Raw genomic sequence first — 20948 nt, 5'->3', positions numbered from 1 at the left:
CTGCCCATTGAACCTGGGTTGTGTTTTTCTGCTCTCTCTTAAGAAACTTAAACTCACAGGGGGACGGCCTTCTCCACCACTGGTGCTTTCTGAAATGATGTGGGAGCAGCATAATGTGACACGGAACCACTCTTGCGCCATTGTAGGAAGCAAAGGCAATGGGAAGTGGCTGAGGGGGCCTTTGCCCCACCATGAGCGTGGCAGGATCCTTGCTTTAAAGTTAAAGGGGGGGGAGCCACAGCAAAATAAAGAACACCCTGGGTATATGGCAGCCCCATTCTCCACGACTTCTGAGAAGATTCTTCCGCTCCAAGAGAGAGAGAAAAGTGTGTGATGTTTCTTTGGGAAACTTAGTGACAACTGAGAGGAGAGGAGAGAAGAAACGCCATATTGCATCTGCAGCATCTGCGGCAGCACAACTGGACGCCTTCTTCTGCCCCAGCTGCAACAAGACATGTCTCTCCCACTTCGGTCTCTACAGCCACAGCAGGCTCTGCAACCTTCCAACAGTTTGCCTTTACTTCCCAAGGGACATTCCTTCATCGTCTCCTGAGATAGACAGGTGCCAACAAGTAAAGAAAAAGTCAACAACAAAAAATTAGAATAAAAGTCTCAGTAGATGTCTTTAGGAGATAATGTTTTGGTGCCATTGCTTTTTTGAATACTGTGCACCCCTGATATAGATTTATTTTTTTAACATCTGTTTGCCAAAAGTCTAGAGCTTTTATCTCCATATTCGTATAAGCATTGTTTCGTGTATAAGAGGTTGAGTAGTGTGTTATTAATTGCAAATTAGGATGGGAGTGGAAAGAGAATCATGAATGTTGCACAACATTTGTCAAGTTGACTGAGAACCGAATAGGCAGATTATTACCAATTCTTGAGAAATAATAATAATATATTATTTATACCCCGCCCAACTGGTTGGGTTTCCCCAGCCACCCTGGGCGGCTTCCAACAAAAGATTAAAATACAATAATTCATTAAATATTAAAAACTTCCCTAAACAGGGCTGCCTTCAGATGTCTTCTAAAAGTCAAATAGTTGTTTATTTCTTTGACATCTGATGGGAGGGCGTTCCACAGCACAGGCACCACTACCAAGGAGGCCCTCTGCCTGGTTCCCTGTAACTTCTCTCAATGAGGGAACCGCCAGAAGGCCCTTGGAGCTGGACCTCAGTGTCCAGGCAGAATGATGGGGGTGGAGAAGCTCCTTCAGGTATACTGGGCCGAGGCCATTTAGGGCTTTAAAGTTCAGCACCAACACTTTGAATTGTGCTTGGAAACGTACTGGGAGCCAGTGTAGGTCTTTCAGGACCAGTGCTATGTGGTCTCGGCGGCTGCTCCCAGTCACCAGTCTAGCTGCCGCATTCTGGATTAGTTGTAGTTTCCGGGTCACTTTCCTTTTTTTAAAAAAAATAATATTTATTACTTTTAAAACTTACAAAAAGGAAAGAGAAGAAAAAAGGAAAAAAAAAAACAAGAAAAGGAAAAAACAATACAATACAATATATAAACAATACAAAACACAACATTAACCTAAACAAAACAAAACAAAACAAAACAAAAACAATTTAAAAACATACATTGTACCATTTCAGTAGTCTATCTTTCATACCCTTGTTTCATCGACCTCCTCTCACCTCCCTTTTTGTATTCCACTTCTATTAATTGTTTCAGCAATACCTTTCCATCTTTCTCTATTTTCTGTCATATAAATATCTTAACATTTTTACCCTTATTTTCCATTAATACTATAATGCTTATTTATGCTTAACTCCTTATAACATTTCAACTAAAGCCATAAGATTTCATTCCAACATTTTTCTAACACTCAGTAATTTTACAGTATTTCTATTTCTGAAAATAAACTTTAAAACTTTTTCCAATCTTCTTCCACCATCTCTTCTCCCTGGTCTCGGATACTGCCAGTCATTCGTCAATTCCAAATAGTCCATCAACCTGGTGATCTTCTGTCCGAGGCTCTTAACTCTTTTCCAAGTCCCTTCTGCAGGTCTTCTTCATATTTATACATGCACTTTACTTTGTCTTCTACTGATCTTGTTCTTATTTTCCTTCCTTTGATACTGAAGAGCAGATCTCGGGGAAGCTCCAACCTAGCAATGCTTTTATTCCTTCTCGACAGGTCAACCAAATCTCCATGGTTAAATCTAAAATCCATAAGGTATTTCAGGACATGTTTCAAAATTCCTCCAAATCCAAAGGCCCCCACAGCTCCAATCTCCTCATGACCCAAGTCCAAATCCCAAAAGTCAGTAAATCCCTGCATGAAGGGATCTGTCCAACTTTCCTTCTCCAGTCCAGGCAGGGCTCCGATCCTCAAAATCTGACTTTTTCTAAAATCAATCATAAAAGGCCTCAACTTATAGTCCTCAATTTGCCTATGTAAGGCTGGGACTCCCACTTGTATTACTTTAGGTTCGACAACAACAACTTTCTCCTTCGCCTTCTCAACAATTTGCCCTGTCAAAGTAGATTCCTGTATCAGATCCTGAATAATTTCTGTATTGATAGCCACTTTTTGTCCCAAGTTAGTCACTTTTTGTCCCAAGTTATCAATTTTAGTAGTCATGACATCTGTCTTCTTGTGGAGTTGTTCCAATGAGTGACTTATCTTGCATAATGCAATCACTAAAGCTTCTTCTGTCGACATTCTCAAATAGTCCAAGGTCAATCCCTGATTCTCATAGTCTCTTGCAGCTGGTTCCCCCAGCTCAGCTCTTATAACAGTTTCAAAAGCTCCCTCTAGAGGGAAACAGTTTCTATTTGTGTCAATCCTTTTAAGCACAGTTCAAACAGTAAATATAGTTTCAATTTTCAGTTACTTTTCCTCCTTTTTAAACACAGAAGAGGACAAAGCTAACTGTCAAGATACGTTCTATTCACAGCCAATGAACTTCAAAACGTCAATCTTACTGGCAGAACCCTTTCCAGGTTCAGAGCAGTGGTGATTTAATTTTCAACACTCTCTCCTGCAGGCTTGCGCGATCCAAAATTCCCCCCCTCTTCTCCTACTTCCAAGGGGGGTTTAATAGTTTTAATCGATGGAAGTTTAATCCTTTGCAGAAGACTTTCCAAGACCTTAGCTTGCAGCGTCTTTGCTTCAATCTATTTACAAAAGGGGAAGGTGGACTTCCTGTTTAAAACCTTCCCGTTTCGGTGCCAGATTAAGACATTTATAGATCCAATTTTCCATTCTACTCACAGGTAGTTGTTTAAAATCGAATTGTCCACAGGAAAAAGTCAGCGCTCTCCGGCAACAGCAATGCGGCTTCACTCCGTGAAAGAAGCAATCACTTCGAAGCACCGCTCCGCTCACCCCACGTCACTCTGGATCCCCGAAACCGGGTCTCCCCGCGAGTAGGGGAGGCGCAAAACGTGCCAGCCGAATCCCAGGTTCACAGGCTTCTCCCACCTGTGATTTTTAGTGGGTCTCCGCCTTCTCCGTGGCGGCCAGACCCTGTTTCCACGGAGTAAATTCCTCCCGATCAGAGGAATTCCGCCATTGCCAGAGGCGCCAACCCGGAAGTCCGTTTCCGGGTCACTTTCCAAGGTAGCCCCATGTAGAGCGCATGGCAGGAGTCCAAGCGGGAGATAACCAGAGCATGCACCACTCTGGCAAGGCAAGCTGGGGGCGGCTGGGGTCTCATCCTGCATACCAAATGAAGCTGGTAAACAGCTGTTCTGGACACAGAATTGACCTGTGCCTCCATGGACAGCTGTGAGTCCAGAATGACTCCCAGGCTGCGCACCTGGTCCTTCAGAGGCACAGTTACCCCATTCAAGACCAGGGAGTCCTCTATACCCACCCGCCCCCTGTCCCCCCAAAACAGTACTTCTGTCTTGTCAGGATTCAAACATCTTTCAAATTTCAACTACAGTACAAATTTCAAATTTCAACTACAGTACAAAATTGAAAACCTGGTTTCATATACAGTGGTACCTCGGGTTACAGACGCTTCAGGTTACAGACGCTTCAGGTTACAGATGCTTCAGGTACAGACTCCGCTAGCCCAGAAGTAGTACCTCGGGTTAAGAACTTTGCTTCAGGATGAGAACAGAAATCGTGCTCCAGCGGCGCGGCAGCAGTGGGAGGCCCCATTAGCTAAGGTGGTACCTCAGGTTAAGAACAGTTTCAGGTTAAGAACGGACCTCCAGAACGAATTAAGTTCTTAACCAGAGGTACCACTGTAGTAAATTATGGTACTTACGATAGATGCCTCCATGGAAGATTTCCCTTAATAACAGATTTTCTGCTGCAAATTCTAGGAACTGTCTTCTGGGCAAAATGCCTTCTCATTATAGAGCCTTTCAGGAAAATACCCTTGGCAATGTTTTCAGGGCCTTTGCCTCTTGAGAAAAGCTTCTTGTAAGTTTGCATCTTCATGATTTAAGATAAAGATAAAAATAAGCATCAGTGGATGAAACAGTAAAACAAGTTTTGCTGCCACTCTCTTCTCCAAATACTGTAGAGGTTTTCTCAACATTTGATCTCTGGCATGTGTTGTATGTATTGATGGGGAATAAATTCACAACTAAATGTGCTTCTATCAAATCCACCCTTTTCAAAAAGCTAGGCAAACCAAAACACAGTTAATCCTTGGAAATTCACACTGACCCAAATTTTGTGATGCAGTTCTTTAACCAGGGTTCACAAAAGTGCATATATTAGTGAAAGTAAGATATAAAAATGTAGTATATTAAGGATAATTGATTGTCAGATCACCCACATCCATAGAGGTGAACACCAGGTCTAAGGCATGTTCATAACCATGAGTTGGGCCAAACTTATTCAGGGACAGCCCCGTGGAGGCCATGCTTTCCACAAAGTCCCAAGCTGCCCCTTGTAAGGTCGTCTCAGCATGGATGTTAAAATCCCCTAGGACAACCAAACTAGGTGTCTCCAGGAGAACATCTGCCAGGACCTGAAGCAGCTTGGGCAGGGAATCCTTGGTGCAGCGGGGAGGTTGGTACACCAGTAGGAATCCTGTACTGCCCCTATTGCCCAACTTCCAGAACGTGCACTCAGAGAACTGGGTCTTCTCAACAGAATGCCTGGTGTAAGCTAATGACTTCCTAAAAATCACTGCAAGCCCTCTTCCCCATCCAAACCTATCCCTGAGCCATGACTGACAGGTCAAAGAGGAGAGCAGGGTCACCTCCAGAACGGTAGCATTTTGTGGGAGGGAATCAATCACATACCAGGGATGTAGGTTTGTACAATTACAGTGGATTCAAGCACTCGAACACAACAAATCTACTTTTAAAAAATGGACTTCTTGCAGCTAGGATAATGAAAGAGAAATTCACCAAAAAGTGTGGGATAAACAATTGACTGATGGGAGGTCATTTAACACTCATGCAAGCAAATCAGGATGAAACCAGGAGAAATGCTGATTGTCATGTAACCTCTCCACAAACAAACTGGAACAAACACTCAGTAAAGATGAGCCATTGCCTAAACTTTGTGCAAGCAAATCAGGATGTACGCTCAATAAACAGGCTGTCTGGGGAGTCCTGAGATACTTATTAAGTGGGATATATTGCAGAGTGTAGGGAAAGATGCCTCCAATTTTGATTCAGGGGGAAATAAATCTGTGTCCTGGGTATGAAACATGTGGGGAGCTCTGGTTTACAGCCAACTGCTTTGAATTCACCAGCCAGCTGAAAGCCACCAAGTCCGTAAAGTGATAATTACAGCTTTGTTTTAATCAAACAAAAGAGTTTATATAGAAGGTGAATTTGCACAAGAGTGAAAGATCACAGAAGGCTAGTTGGGTGTTATAGAAATAAAAAGTTAGAACCAATTCCTCACAAAATATTGCCAGCTTGTTTCGGTGAGCAAGGGGGACAATCCATCTGACCCAGGGGTGATTTCACTGCCAGCTGCTCCAGCCTAAACAGCTGGGATGCAGCCCTAGCTGATAAGATGTTAGAAACCCTATAAGTTGTATTGGTGTCCAGGAATCAGAACAACTGAAACACCTGTGAAGGAGATCCGACTCCCATGACAATAGTGCTTGGCTGGTCGGGTATCACTGAATGGTATTTCCCCAGTCCTACTTGGAATTCAGTTAGTGATAGCATTCCCTCCCATGTCCAAGGAGGCTGGAAATGTATTTTTTAAAGGACTTCCGGTCGGCGCCAGCGTTTGATGGCGGTCCTAGCCTCAAGCTCCGAGGCAGGACTGCTCCGTAAGTTCGGGTCTTACCCGCTACGGCAAGCGGGGGACCCCTAAAATCACAGGCGCTGAAGCCTGTGAGCAAGGAGATTCGGTGGGCACCTTTGCGCCCCCCCGGCATCGTGAAAGAGCCTTTTTAAAGGCTCCGGAGCGGCATCGGGGTGAGCGCGGTGCTGAGGATCGCTACCCAGCTTACGGAGTGAAGCCGCGTCGCCATTAACGGAGAGCGCCGATTCCTTTCTGAAATCAACGATTGGCAACAACAATACCCGTGAGTAAGACTGCAAAAGTAAGACGGGACTTAAAAAATTTAGAAGATTTGGCTGAAAACGGGAAGGCAAAATTAAGGAAGTCAGCCTCCCGGAACTGCATGATTAACGGAGCAATGAAAAGACTAAGCTGTGTTTAAATGGACTTTCCTTTTAACTCTTATTAAACCAGACATCGAAAGGGTCTCCCCCCTGTTGTGCAGGAGAAGGGGGGGAGGAAACAGAATTAATTTAACCTGCAAAAGAAAGGGATAAGGAATAAAAAACCTCTGCTGCTGATACTTCTGGCCAGGCTGCCGGAGCAGCGATCGCCTGAAAAAAGGAACTGTCAAGTGAGCTGTCAAAGGACAGCGGCTACAAAATAAGACTTATTTTGAAACATACTCGGGACTTTGGTGGATTACAATTTTAACAGTAAAGTGCTACAAACTAAAGACTTTTAATGGGACTTTTGCCTTTGGACTTTCTGTTTCTTTGTTCTGGGTGCCTTTGGACGGTTACAATTTCCTCCTCTAGAGGGCTTTAGTTACATTACGGAGTATCCAGTGGGATTTTCCACTTGCAACTTTCCTGTGTGAATGACCTTGAGTTATGAGCAACCCGCCAGAAGAGATTTCAACAAGAAGTAAAACAAAGCAGGCTCAAAAACAAGCTCAAAAAAGAGGCTCCTTATCAGGAGCAGCAGCTGCACAAGAAAAAATAACAGCAGCATCAATGGAGTCAATGACACAGGCCCTGCTTAAAATAAATCAGTCACTAGAAGTACTTACCAAGCAATCTGCAGAACTCACTAAACAGTCTACAGAGAACTCAAAGAAATTGACGGAGTTGACAACAAGACTAGACCTGAATACAACAACAATTTCATCTAATACAGATTCTATAAACCGTTTGGTTCAAGAATCTACGGAAACAAGGAGAATAGCTGAGAGTGCTAGGTCCACTGCTGAAGAAACCAAAGGAAAGTTTGCGCCTATTGTAAAAAAAGTACATGAACATGATTCAGCATTAGCCCTACTAGAACTGGAAAGGAAAAGTAAGAATCTGAAATTAAGACTGGTTCCAGAAGAGGAAGAGGACAAGCTCGGGGAATTCCTTACAGACAAATTTCAAGACTTCTGGAATGATGAGCTAGATGGAGAGGAAGATGAATTTATGATAACCTCAGCCTTTCGGATTGGCAGGAAGCAAGGGAAGAAGCCAAGAGATTGTTTAATTACCTTAGGATCAAAGGAACAAAGAGACAAAATATTGAACCTACATTTCCAGAAGGCCTTGGTCATTAAAAATTCTCAGATTCAAATCTTCAAGGATATTCCTAAATACTTTTTGGAGGTTAGATCTCAATTTAAAGAACTAGTTGATCTACTTAAGAAGAATAACATCCCATTCAGGTGGGAATTTCCACAAGGGCTGTCCTTTAGCTACAAAGGGAAGAAAATTAAAATAAAAACAAACCAGGATAAAGAGTTCTTTTTGGAAAGAAATCAAGAGGATCTTCAGAAAGGAACTGTCAGCGAGGAGGAAGTACCGGACATCTCAAATCTATCATTTGGACTGAACCGAGCACCGACCGAGGAGGAACAACAACTTGGTGCAGTCGGTGGAAGGTCTACCCAGTAACCAAAATGTCTCTGCAACTCTTTAGCTGGAACTGCAATGGTTTGAACCACCCTCGAAAAAGGGGCCAAGTATTTCATTTATTAAAGAAGGAACATCTAGACGTAATCTGTTTACAAGAAACTCACATTGCCAGGATACATAGAAAACTTTTAACAAACAAGAGATTAGGACAAGAATTTATATCATCAGATAGAGTCAAGAAAAGAGGAGTTGTGATTTATGTCAAGGAAAAATTTGAACCAAAATTGATCTTTAAGGATGACCAAGGAAGATACCTGGCAGTGGAAATCCAAATTTATGGAGAAAAAATATTGATTGTTGGAGTTTATGCACCAAATGAGGGGAAGGCTGAATTCTTCAAGAAGTTGCATGAGACTTTAATGGACTTTTTGGACTTTAAAATTATAATGATGGGTGACATGAATGGAGTCGTCTCTACAAACATGGATAAGGCCCAAAGACAAACAATATCTAATGACGGAAGACTACCAAAGACTTTTTTTGACCTGACTGACACTATGGATCTGATCGATATTTGGAGAACTAGGAACCCTCTGGAAAGGGAGGGGACTTTCTTCTCTGAAGCAAAAATGAAAATTTCGGAATGTTAAGATGTCAGGGGATTGGACACTAAGAATTACAGCTATAAATCGAAATTTATAAAGCAGAAACTCTTTTTAAAGAGAATTAAATATAAAAATGGGATGAAGAATTGCTAAAAATTTTGAAATTTGGATGCAGTGAAGGGGAGGTTTGGGGAAGTCGCATTATGTTTGTTTTGTTTTTTCTTTATGTTGTAAAATCAATAAAAATTATTATAAAAAAAAAAAAGAAATGTATTTTTTAAAAAGTAGATGAAAGTTGAGGTTCTCAGGATGCATAAACTCTCTGCTTTATGTGCTTGTGCAGAATTGCAGAACAGACACAGCTTCGCTTGTACAAACCCAGAGTGAATCACAGTGTGAACTTATGCACTTCTATTCAAAGTTCAATTGGCCTTACTCCTAGTTAAGTACCGGTAGGTTCTGGATTGCAGGCTCAAAGTATTCCCCCGCCCTGCACCAAAGAAAACACAGGGAGAGACACGTATTTCTATCTTCATGTTGCTATAGAATTTGCTGCGACTTTTCGCAGTTACATAAGCATCATGAGCATTTTAAAATAAATCTTCCTAAATTAACATCTTTCTCTAAGTTTATGTCTTCACACAAAATAAACTGACAAACTCTCACTCACAAAGTTCTCACTCTCACAGGAAAAGGTGTCTTTGAAAAAGCTGAGCTGGGCAGACAGGATGGTGTTTAAGAAGAATGGGACCAATAGCTTGTCAGGTGAACAAGCAAAGTGTTTGTAGAAAGTGATTTAAGTTGCATCACTCTGGATGCTGCTTTTTCTGGGTGGAATCATATCCCCAATGTCCCCACAGAGCCTAAGCTGAAGGCTGTAACTTCCACAGTGCTTGTCCACTTTGGGACAAGAGCTCAAAACGAAAGGAGGAGACCCACAATTTGCAGATTTAATTGAACAATGCAATTATTCACAGCATAGAGAGGGTCTCTTTTGAAACCCACCCATCGTATACTATTCAATAAAAACACCCGCCTCTATTTTGCAGTAAAATTCCAAGGAGAAAATATTAATCCCATCTATCAACACAGCTCCTTCCAAGTACAGTATAGGCATGTTCCATTTTAACCATGTTCAGAGCAGATGGGGAACAAATACAACAGTATTTTGGATAATATGTGAGAGACTCCAGGAGTTCCAGTGCTTGCAGAACTAGGCATTGGGTTTCCCATACCCCAACCCATATAAATAAGAGACCAATAAGACTGGGTTTGGGGTCAAAACAGACCACAACTTTATCGAATACAGATGAAAGAGGTTTGGCTTTGGCGTGGGGCAATCTAAATATTTCTGGCCCGCCCACCGGAAGTTATGCATAGGTCAATCCAGGTGGGGGTTCCTGAGACTAACATCAAATAGGATGCTCCCACAGGGACCACCGCCTGGGGGAGTGCCTTTGGCCCTGGGCACACCTGGGCACACAGACATGGCCACTTCCCCTGGATCCCTTTAACGGGATACCCCAGCGTTTGGAGGGGTGGCTGGAGACTACAACCTCCTGTTCATCCAAAACAAAGGATTACCCCAATGCCCAACCAGTTGTGACAATGGCTATGAGGTAGGCAAAACCACCAGGTGAGAGCCAGTTAGCCCAGTGGGCAAATTCCTACCCGGCCCCATCAAGAACAGTGACCACCGTAGCCACAGCAAAGTCACTGACTATTAGCTTAAACTGAGGGTGGGCGCTTAAATGGGGCAAGGGGCAAGGGAAGCCTACCTGCTCCGTTGGCTCTGCCCCCTGGCACCGCCCAACTCCCAGCCTGCATCCTCATTTGCCAAAGCAGGGTGCAGGCTAGGATCCAGTTCCTGATAGCCAGTGGGGGCTTATGTCCCCAACGCCTGTCAGGAAGGGCACTGAAGTTCAAGTTCCCTCGTCGGAGCCCCAGTGAAGCCTCTGCTGTCCCGCAATGCCGCTGCACCAAGAGCGGGGAGTGGACTTGCCTAACTGCCCACATGGCTCTTTGTCCTGGAATTCCATGAGGCTCCCAGCCTAAACACTAAGAACTGAACTGACATATAAGCTATCATGACTGCTTATGTGCACTTCCTGGTTTAGTGGTCTAACAGACTAAATAGAGTCTTTAAAAGAAATCTATAGCCATTACCTTCTAGTAATTGAAGCATCAACAATACAGACATCTACTATTTACAGTACAGTGGTACCTCGGGTTACATACGCTTCAGGTTACAGACTCTGCTAACCCAGAAATAGTACCTCGGGTTAAAAACTTTGCTTCAGGATGAGAACAGAAATCGTGCAGTGGCAGCGCAGCGGCAGCAGGAGGCCCCATTAGCTAAAGTGGTGCTTCAGGTTAAGAAGAGTTTCAGGTTAAGAGCAGACCTCCAGAACAAATTAAGTACTTAACCTGAGGTACCACTGTATTTTAAAACAAACTATTGATGCAGCTGATCAAATTTAAACTTGAACATAAAATCTTGTTCTTTGGACTGTATGCAACACCGCTGATACTGATAGCCCACTGGCAAAAAGCAACACATTGTATCCTCTTGATCTTATGTCCAAATAAAAGATGACCTTGTTGACCAAGCTGCAGAAAATGGTGCAGTGATCTTTGATGACATGGCTATCAGCCAAGAATTGCATGATGCTCCTTCAACTCTTGGTGAGCTTACAAATACAATTTTACTGCACATCATGGTCAAGTTTGAAGCAAAGTACAAGTTTCCAATTTGCCCGTTTGCCCTCTGATGAAGAAATGGCCAGTCCATAATTGTAATGGTAGGTTTATTGTAGCTGTGAGAGACAGAATAACAACAGGAAAACCCCCAGAAATCCAGAAGACAAAAGTCAGAGATTGATGTGCATTATAATGAGTGAAATAAGTATTTGATCCCCTATCAACCAGCCAGATGTCAGGCTAGCTGGTATCTTCACTGTATGTAAGGAGCTGAGATTAGAAGCACCTGCTGTAAGGGAGAGGTCGTACCTATAATCCCAGCTCGTTACAGTACCTGTACAAAAGACACCTGTCAACAGAAGCAACCAATCCAGCAGATTCCAAACTAGCCACCAAGACCAAAGAGCTGTCCAAGGATGTCAGGGACAAGATTGTAGACCTGCACAAGGCTGGATTGAGCTACAAGACTATTGCCAAGCAGCTTGGCGAGAAGATGACAACAGTTGGTGAAATAATTTTCAAATGGAAGAAACACAAAATAACTGTCACCCTCCTTCGGTCTGGGGATCCATGCAAGATCTCATCTCGTGGAGTTGCAATGATCATGAGAACGGTGATGAAGCAGCCTAGTACTACACGGGGGGGGGGGGGACTTGTCAATGATCTCAGGGCAGCTGGGACCATAGTCACCCTGAAAACAGTTGGTAACACTCTACACCGTGAAGGACTGAGATCTTGCAGAGCCCGCAAGGTCCCCTTGCTCAAGACAGCACATGTACAGACCCGTCTGCAGTTTGCCAATGTGCATCTGAATGACCCAGAGGTGAACAGGGTGAAAGTGTTGTGGTCAGATGAGACCAAAATCAAGCTCTTTGGCATCAACTCAACTCGCCGTGTTTGGAGGAGGAGGAATGCTGCCTATGACCCCAAGAACATGGAGGGGAACATGTTTGACATGGAGGGGAACATGTCAAACATGGAGGGGGACATATTATGCTTTGGGGGTGTTTTTCTGCTAAGGGGACAGGACACCTTCACCGCATTGAAGGGACGATGGACAATGGATGGGACCATGTATCATCAAATCTTGGGTGAGCACCTCCTTCCCTCAGCCAGGGCATTGAAAATGGGTCGAGGATGGGTATTCCAGCATGACAATGACCCAAAACACATGGCCAAGGCAACAAAGGAGTGGCTCAAGAAGAAGCATATTAAGGTCCTGGAGTGGCCTAGCCAGTTTCCAGACCTTAATCCCATCGAAAATCGTTGGAAGGAGCTGAAGGTTTGAGCAGCTACACATCAGCCTCGAAATCTTACTGACTTGGAGAGGATCTGCAAAGAGAAGGAGGACAAAAGACCTCCTGAGATGTGTTCAAACCTAGTGGCCACCTACAAGAAACGTCAGACCTCTGTCATTGCCAACAAGGGTTTTGCCACCAAGTACTAAGTCATCTTTTGCAAAGGGATCAAATACTTATTTCACTCATTCTAATGCAATCAATCTCTGACTTTTGTCTTCTGGGGGTTTTCCCTGTTGTTATTCTGTCTCTCACAGCTACAGTAAACCTACTATTAAAATTATGGACTGGTCATTTCTTCGTCAGAGGGCAAACGGGCAAATTTAGCAGGGGATCAAATACTACCCCCCCTCACTGTATGCTAGAGGCTCGTTTATATTTTGGGAATGATGTATGTTTTTATGTAGCTGCATTGTTTTCTACTTTCTGGATGCCCCATGATCATATTATAAAGCAGTTGTGTTCCGTGTTATAAATCAAGCACTGCTAGGATCGTTTCTTTTTTGTTTTCCAATGTATTTCTTATCAATTAAATTTTTGGTGCAAGCAAATTTTTATTCTGAAAGTGTGGTGAAGAGAAAACGGTTTGAGAACCACTGGGCTAGGCGGACCCCTGTTTGAGACCTTGGAGCTGCTAGCTGAAACAGACAAATCTGGGTCATATAGACAATATTCTGCTTCAATATAAGGCCAGATTCCTATGAAACACTGTTTTAATTAGATGCCTGAGGCCGGTGCTGACAGCACGCTCTGGTCTGGAGCATCCATGCAGCCCAGATTATTCTCCCGGCTGTTCTGAGGAGAAGCACGGTGTGAATTCCTCCTCCTGCTCACACAAAGGGATAATCCAGCAGCCATGGAACAGCCAGCCTAGAAACATAAATCAAAGCATCTCTGTTTGCTTATGTACCTTTTTGCTTTTCTGGCAAAGCTGGACTTGAAACCCCAGCACACAGCAAGGTGAAACCCTCCAACTCACCCCCCCACCCTGCATGCAATTCAGTGATCCTTCTGGGATGAACCTACCCTCCCTCTTCTAAACATTGTGCACTTGAAACGGCTGAATTTTGCGGGAGTGAGCCTCAGGCAGGCGGGAGTCAGTCTGTTGGAATAATGAGAACGAGTCAGGCTGTGAGCCTGTGCTATCCTGCCCAGTCCTCTTGTGCATTTCAATTCTCTGTGCACACATCTGAGGGAGCATCCTCACTCTGTCGCCTCTCCCTGCTCTCTTTCTTTCGTCCCCCCACCTCCCTCCTTTTCCACCAGCTCTTCTTCAGGAGCCGCAGAGCTAAGAAGCCAAACTCAGCAGCATGCTCCTGAGGCTGCCGTAGACAGAGCAGTGGTCAGGCTGGCCACCCTTCAAGCTCTCCGATGTACCGGGAGGCCGCAGTCTCTGTCGTCCAGGGCCTCAGTGAGCCGTGCCCACCCAGCGCCAGCCCAACCCAAGCAGCCTCTGCAGTGCGGACCGCTAAGAGACAGGTAGGAGGTGGGTGCTTGCGGTTGTGACAAGGAAGCTGCCTGGTGTGGCGGCCTTTGCAACAGGGCAGCAGACCTCTGGGTCAAATGTAATCTCCTCAGCGGTGGCATTTGGGGATGTTGGCCTCTCACCAATTTCTGTGGGGCAGTGGGCCTGAATGGGTGGGTAAGGGAGGGGTGCATGGGCCTTCTTCAACTGTCACCCTCCATTACGATCACTTTAGTGGATTTCCTCTCAGTATGTTAATTGGTGTGTAGCCTCTCCAGGAAGGAGAGAGAGAGAGAGAGAGAGAGAGAGAGATATGCTCATTTGCCAAGGACAGTCCTGCTCATGCACAAATCCTCTCACACTTCTTCTTCATGATAGCATACACAGCCCCAAATCATACTGCTTTTCTGGGAAGTCTCTGTGGTGGTAGGTGAACCGCAGGTTTTCAAAAAATAGCTAAAAAAAATAAGAGGAGTAGGATTAACACAGTACTAAAAAAAACCCAAGAATGACAGTGAGCTCTACAAGTTACAGACAGATTGTTTTTCCCCTGCCTGCCTGCCTGGCTGCTGCTGCTGCTGCTGCTGCTGCGATAAATGGGAGTGATTAGCAGCAGCAGCAGCATAGATTTGGCTTCTCCTCCCTCATTTCTCTTTTTTTAAATTTTTGAATGAAAGGCAAGTGGGCTGCAGAATCAGTGGCAGTTCACCAAGGGACAGTGGCAGCTTGCAGGTAAAAGGAAGTACAAGACTGACTGGAAGCTGCTGGCAAGGCGAAATCACCGAGCAGGCTGCTTCTTTAGTGCCTTAGATCATAGGTGACTGGCAAATGTTGCATGGATATCCATAGCCGAAAGAACCAAGACAGACACATTCTCCCCCAGATCAGTGGCAGGGAAGAGACTGGCCACCAAATAGGCTGCATCTGTTCCGAATTTTATGGCTGCCTCACATGCAGGGTTGCTAACTTTGAATTACAGGGTTCTTGTATCTTTAAGAGTGAGTGACAAGCAGGAATTCAGCAACGTAAATTTTCCCCACCACTTCCATCTTCATGCTGGGAAAAGCTTCACTGGCTGAATTTCCAGTATTCATGTTGCAACTGTTAAAGTTACCAGAAAGCAATTGAGCAATCCTGTTCACCCTCATAATCAAGACTCCTGCTCTTTGAAAACAACAATGACAACAAGTACAACCCTCTCTCGGTAACGGGCAGTTCACATCCAAATACTGTAGTGTAATCAAGAAATGGAGCCCAAAGGCATCTTTTGCCCATGAAGAGATGGGACTATGCTGGGCGCCTGAGTTCTCCATGACTGTCAGTGAATTCCCTGAGATAAAGTAAATGGGAGACAAACACTTCATCTATTACGTAAGAGTATTAGAGGAGCCCGTCTTGCCCAGCATCCTGCATGCAGGGGATGAGTACAGTATTGCTCTCCTGCTTGAGGTATCTGCACACTGCATCTGATACTGGAGGTAATATAGCCAACATGACTGGCAGCCATCAATAGTCTTCTACTCCATGGAAGTGCTGGTGTTGACCTATAAAGCTTTCAATGGTTCAGGACTGCAGTACCTCAAGGATCACCTCTCCCCATACAAGCTGCAGCCATCATCTGAGGCTCTTCTTCATGTGCCTCCTCCATGAGAGGTCTGGAGGGTGGCAACCCAAGAACGGCCCTTTTCTAGAGTGGCTCCCCTTTTGTGGAATGCTCTCCCCAGGGAGACTCCTCTGGCGCCTTCATTGCATATATTTAGGCACCAGGCAAAAACATCCCTCTTCTCCCATTATTAAGCAATTTTAAACTGGGGTGGGGGCATTGTTTTTGTTTGTTAGTAATTTATATATTTTTGTGGTTTTAGATTATAAACCACCTTGTGTTCCTCAGATGAAGGGTGGTATAGAAATTGAATAAATAAATACAATTGAATATGTCCAGTCCCTTTCTGAAGCTGTTCAATTTCTTGGCCACTTCTATGGCAACCATCTTGTGCTAGCTAATGCCATATTGAGGCCGGGAGTGGGGGAAACTGACCTGGGTTATTTCCTCCAGCCTATGGGTAAGGTCTGGCAGATCGGGGGGGGGGGTGTCCTACCTGTCATCACAATTTTGTCAAGGTACCCACAGATCCACTGTGTGGATGGAAGCCCCAATAATCATGCCCTGACAACCAGCTGATGTTAGGGCTTCAGAGCACATGGCACAGCGCAAACTCCAACTATCTGTTGCCGATCAGCTGGCTGGTGGTGCCTGCAACCTGCTTTTGGCCCCTCTATGTCGTTATCCGCCCCACAGCTGACGGCATATATGATTTTGGGTATAGCGCAGGTGACCATGCCTTGGCCAAAACAGTCTTGCAAACCAAACTTTAGGTATCTGATGAAGACTCTCTCTCTCTCTCTCTCTAATTATTAATAATATTTTTTCTCCTTTGTGGCTCTTTTGTACACCACTCAGAAACCATAGTGTAACGCAGTATATAAATTATTGAAATAAAGTAATAATCATGAATAAATATTCCTTGCCATTGGCTTAGCCATGTGGGGTGGGAAGAAGCAAATCCTTTCCAACTCTGCAGTTCTATAATTTTATGATTCCTTTCCTTTTGTCTGTCCTGAATCTTCCACCGTTCAGTTTTGCTGGATGACTCCTGGCTCTTAGATGATGAGAGGAAGAGAAGCCCCTCTCTGCCCACTTTCCCCATGCCCTTCTCATGCTCCTACTTAAACATTCTTTTCCAAAACAATGGACCCTTTACTCCTCGGGGCACTGCTCCACCCCCTTGTTCTGATTGCCCTTTTCTGCACTTTTTCTAGCTGTACAATATCCTTTTTGAGGCAACAATTTGTAACAACATTATGATCCTGGCGCATTTTATTTTCAGTTCCTTTCCTAAGAATCCCTAGTCTGGACTTCTGTTTTAAAGGGAATTTTAAAGTGGCCATCACTAGCTTTTGTGGGAGTGAAATCCGTAGTGTCACTATACAGTGTGTGGAGACATGCTTTCTTTTGCCTCTCCTGAATCTTCCAACATTCAGCTTCACTGTCTGCTCCTGAGTTCCAGCAATATCTCTCTGAAAATTCCCTATGTTGTAACCTTTTCTTGTAGAGAAGTCACTCTGCTCCTTTCTTCATTTCGGTTGTCCTCTTTTGAGCCTTTTCCACCACTGTAATGTCCTCTTTGAGGTGAGGGGACCAGAATTGTACAGAGTTTTTAGATGTGTGGTCACATCATAGATTTGCATAATGATGGCTGGCAGTCTTAATTTTCAATTCCTTTCTTAATTATCCCTAGCATGGCATCTTAATTGAGCCATCCACTATGACCACAAGGTCTCATTCCTGGTCAGTCGTCACCAGTTCAGACCCCATGAGAAATTAGGGCCACTCACACACTAACCTGTTTATAGTACAAAAATGCCTTTTATTAATCCGGAATCATTCTTGCTCATCTGCAACATGCTGCTTTAAATCTAAATTGTCCACAAAAATTGATGTGGTTACATGATACCCATTTGAAAATCCTCCCCTTGGTTAGGTTATCATATTTTTCTCGTCCTGCCCCTGCCCCAGATGAATAAAGAAGGAAGTGTCAGAAGTTGCAATCTTGGTATACACCCACCCACAATTTCATTGGGCTGGTGTGGATGTGTGCACACACACAGACACACACTTTGCCAGAGTTGCCTATATATGTTTTCATGTGCTTTCAAATGGATACACTGTGGGGTAACACAGAATCAAGCTGCAATGAACTTTTGTTTTCAGAACAAATCCAGATTCTCAAGAAGTGCTTTCCAGGAGCAAAAACTATGCATTGACTCCATAGAAATTCAGAAATATTTGGTCTCCATTGATGCTGTTATAAAATGTTATGTGTGCAGTTTATAATTTTTTTATCCCCATTCACCTCACTTTACATTGAATCACATTTACCATCTCCAGTTTGGAGAGATCCTTTGATTTGGTACCATCAACAAACTTCAATGCATTCAATCTATTTGTTTTAATTGTGCTATTTCCCTTCCAGTTTGCATTTATTTTTTAATCTTGATTTGCAAACTTACATGAATGTTCAGGGTCATTCACTCCCCTTCAGGTCAGTTGCAGGCTTTTGTGTCATTTATTTGGTGCCTGCAACAAATGGCACCGACTTCAATTATTTGCTTTCATTCCATTTGTTTTGTTTTTCGTTAGATTTGTGAAAACTTCTATTTAAGCCCCTCCCCCCACTCTTGCTGGATGTGTGGTGTGCATGTGGTGGTTGCTTTTATTCATTTCCATTTCCTCACCCCCTGCTCACTTTTAGCTTTCTTGTACAAAATTTCAATATGAGTAGGAAAATGAAAGTACCCCTAAACATATTTTTAGTAAAAAAAAACCACTGGGTATTGTGCATTGTCTTACAATAAGGTGCAACAGTTAATGCAACTTGCCAGAACATTATGAAATCAGCTGTGGGGCAGAACCCAGCAATTTTTGGTGGATCTAGCCTTGAGCCTCATGAGTTTGGGTGGTGCAGTACAAAAACTGTTCATTAATCCATTCAGTTTTTTTTTTATTATTTAAATGGCTGGAGGGAACAACCTTGCCCTTCCTTCCTTCCTTCCTTCCTTCCTTCCTTCCTTCCTTCCTTCCTTCCTTCCTTCCAATGGCAGCATCTAAATAGTGCATTCATGACTGCAGCTTGAGGACTTCCAGTAGGTTGTGAGCTTAAGAAATGTCTGTTCTTGGTTATACCCCCCCCCCCGCGAGTTTAAGATCTTTCAGATGTTTCACAACAAGCTCCATTTTTCTCCCAAGGAGGGTGCATTACAGACATTGATGTATTGACAGCCGCAGCAGCAACATGAGTCTGGCAAGGTGTGGGAAGAGCTTAATGTTATTGTACTCAACAGCTGAAAGTCAGGCTCTGCCTCTGCGCTGCGCTTGCTCTGTTCCACTCACATTCCCTTCTCTTCAAGCAAACCCATCAACACATTTGTCCCCATGAGGCTTTGCTACTCTCCTTGAATAGGGCACCCCCAATTCTCAAAGGGGAATGCACTAAAAAGGTGGAGGGGTGACAACTTTTAGCTTTTCCATTTATCATCTTCACTGCTGCTACAAACTGCTTTTCAGATGGGGAAGACCTGGATTTGAGATCCAGGTTTTGCCGCTGGGGGAAACTGAGGATCACACTATGTGTCATGTGCAGCTTGCAGGGACATCTCCTGTTCTTCTTTCATTCAGGGGTGAGAACGTTGCTATTTGCCGAATACGGCATTTTAAGAATATTTAGACCAGGGTGGTCCAACTTCTCATACCAAGTGGGCTGCAAGAGGACTTTGACACAGAGCCCACGGGCTCCACCCTGCCTTGTCACACGGGAGGGGGAGTGAGGCCAACATTTGATGCCTCCCCCCCCCCCAAGCCTGTATTCAAAATTCACCAGGCGCATTTTGTAGCTAGCTATGAGCCACTTGCGAGCAAATGAATCTTTATTCAACATTCAACACATATTTACACAACAATATTGCCATATTACAGTTTATGCACAAACATTACACATAAAAAGAAAAATACAATGAAAAAGAAAGAAAAAAGAAAGAAGAAAATAAAAATAAAGAATGAAAACAAGAAGGATAAATTAAACTTCTGATTATTGTCAAGAAACAGAATCTCATTTGTTATTTTTACACAGTATCATATTATTATACTTTGTTTCCTTTATTTCATTCAAAGAGATATTATTGGGTTTATTATCTGTACATTACAAGAGTTAGGTTTTTGCTATCATAATAGGTTTTCAGATATTCTTTAAATACTATCCATTCTTTATTCACCTTCTGCATTGAGTACCCTCTAACTCTCCCCATCATTATTGCCAACTGGATGTATTCTGTCATTTTAACTGCCATTCTAACTTTGTAGGTGTAATTTCACTCTTCCAATTTGTTGCAACCAGAATCCTAGCAGCAGATGTTGTGTACATAAGAAGTGGTCTTACTTCTTTTTTAATTTCATTTGACGTTATCCCTAATAGAAAGGCCTCCAGTCTTTTTGTGAATGGGAATTTGAATATCTTTTTAAATTCATTGTATACAATATCCCAGAGGGACATGGGTGGCACTGTGGCTTAAACCACAGAGCCCAGGACTTGCCGATCAGAAGGTCGGAGGTTTGAATCCCCGCGACGGGGTGAGCTCCCGTTGTTCAGTCCTTGCTCCTGCCATCCTAGCAGTTCGAAAGCACATCAAAGTGCAAGTAGATAAATAGGTACCGCTCTGGCGGGAAGGTAAACGGCGTTTCCGTGCGCTGCTCTGGTTCGCCAGAAGCGGCTTAGTCATGCTGGCTACATGACCCGGAAGCTGTACACTGGCTCCCTCAGCCAATAAAGCAAGATGAGTGCCGCAACCCCAGAGTCGGTCATGGCTGGACCTAATGGCCAGGGGTCCCTTTACCTTTTTTATACAATATCCCAAAACTCTTTAATTTTTTCACATTCCCACCACATATGCATATATGAACCTCTCCCCTTTTTACATTTCCAACAAATTTCAGATCTATTCTTATACAGTTTGGCCAGTTTGGCCAGGGTGAGGTGCCACCGGTAGAGCATTTTTGTAACATTTTCTCTTAGAGTATAACACACTGTAAATCTATCACCTTTTACTTTAAATTTATTTCTTAAAGAATTTTTTAAAATATTTGGATGACATTCAATCCTAATGTCAAAAAAAATGCTTGTGTTATTAAAAGCTATCCCATAGAAGCTGGCCTCATCACATTTGCGAGGATAAACAACTCCCCACCCTTGGAAAGCTCTGTGGTCATTTGAGC

General features: G+C 43.6%; 1 protein-coding gene across 4 annotated transcripts in view; it reads left to right on the top strand.

The window, feature by feature from the left end:
* Window positions 1–20948, top strand: part of RGS8 (regulator of G protein signaling 8) — an 81662-nt gene that overhangs the window by 22626 nt on the left and 38088 nt on the right. For 2 of the 4 annotated variants that reach the window (XM_081867385.1, XM_081867383.1), the window contains exon 1: window positions 13905–14136. The exons of 1 other annotated variant lie outside the window; for it this stretch is intronic. In XM_081867385.1, the coding sequence (XP_081723511.1) occupies window positions 14029–14136 (108 nt within the window). In that variant the 5' untranslated portion in view covers window positions 13905–14028. Of the gene's footprint in view, window positions 1–13904; window positions 14137–20948 lie in introns of those variants that run through there. One more of the 4 variants, XM_081867388.1, reaches the window with a different exon arrangement.

This window comes from Podarcis erhardii, assembly GCF_964252035.2.
Source record: "Podarcis erhardii genome assembly, chromosome: 6".
In the NCBI taxonomy this organism is placed as follows: Eukaryota; Metazoa; Chordata; class Lepidosauria; order Squamata; family Lacertidae; genus Podarcis; species Podarcis erhardii.
This window is presented reverse-complemented; position numbering and strand designations above follow the sequence as displayed.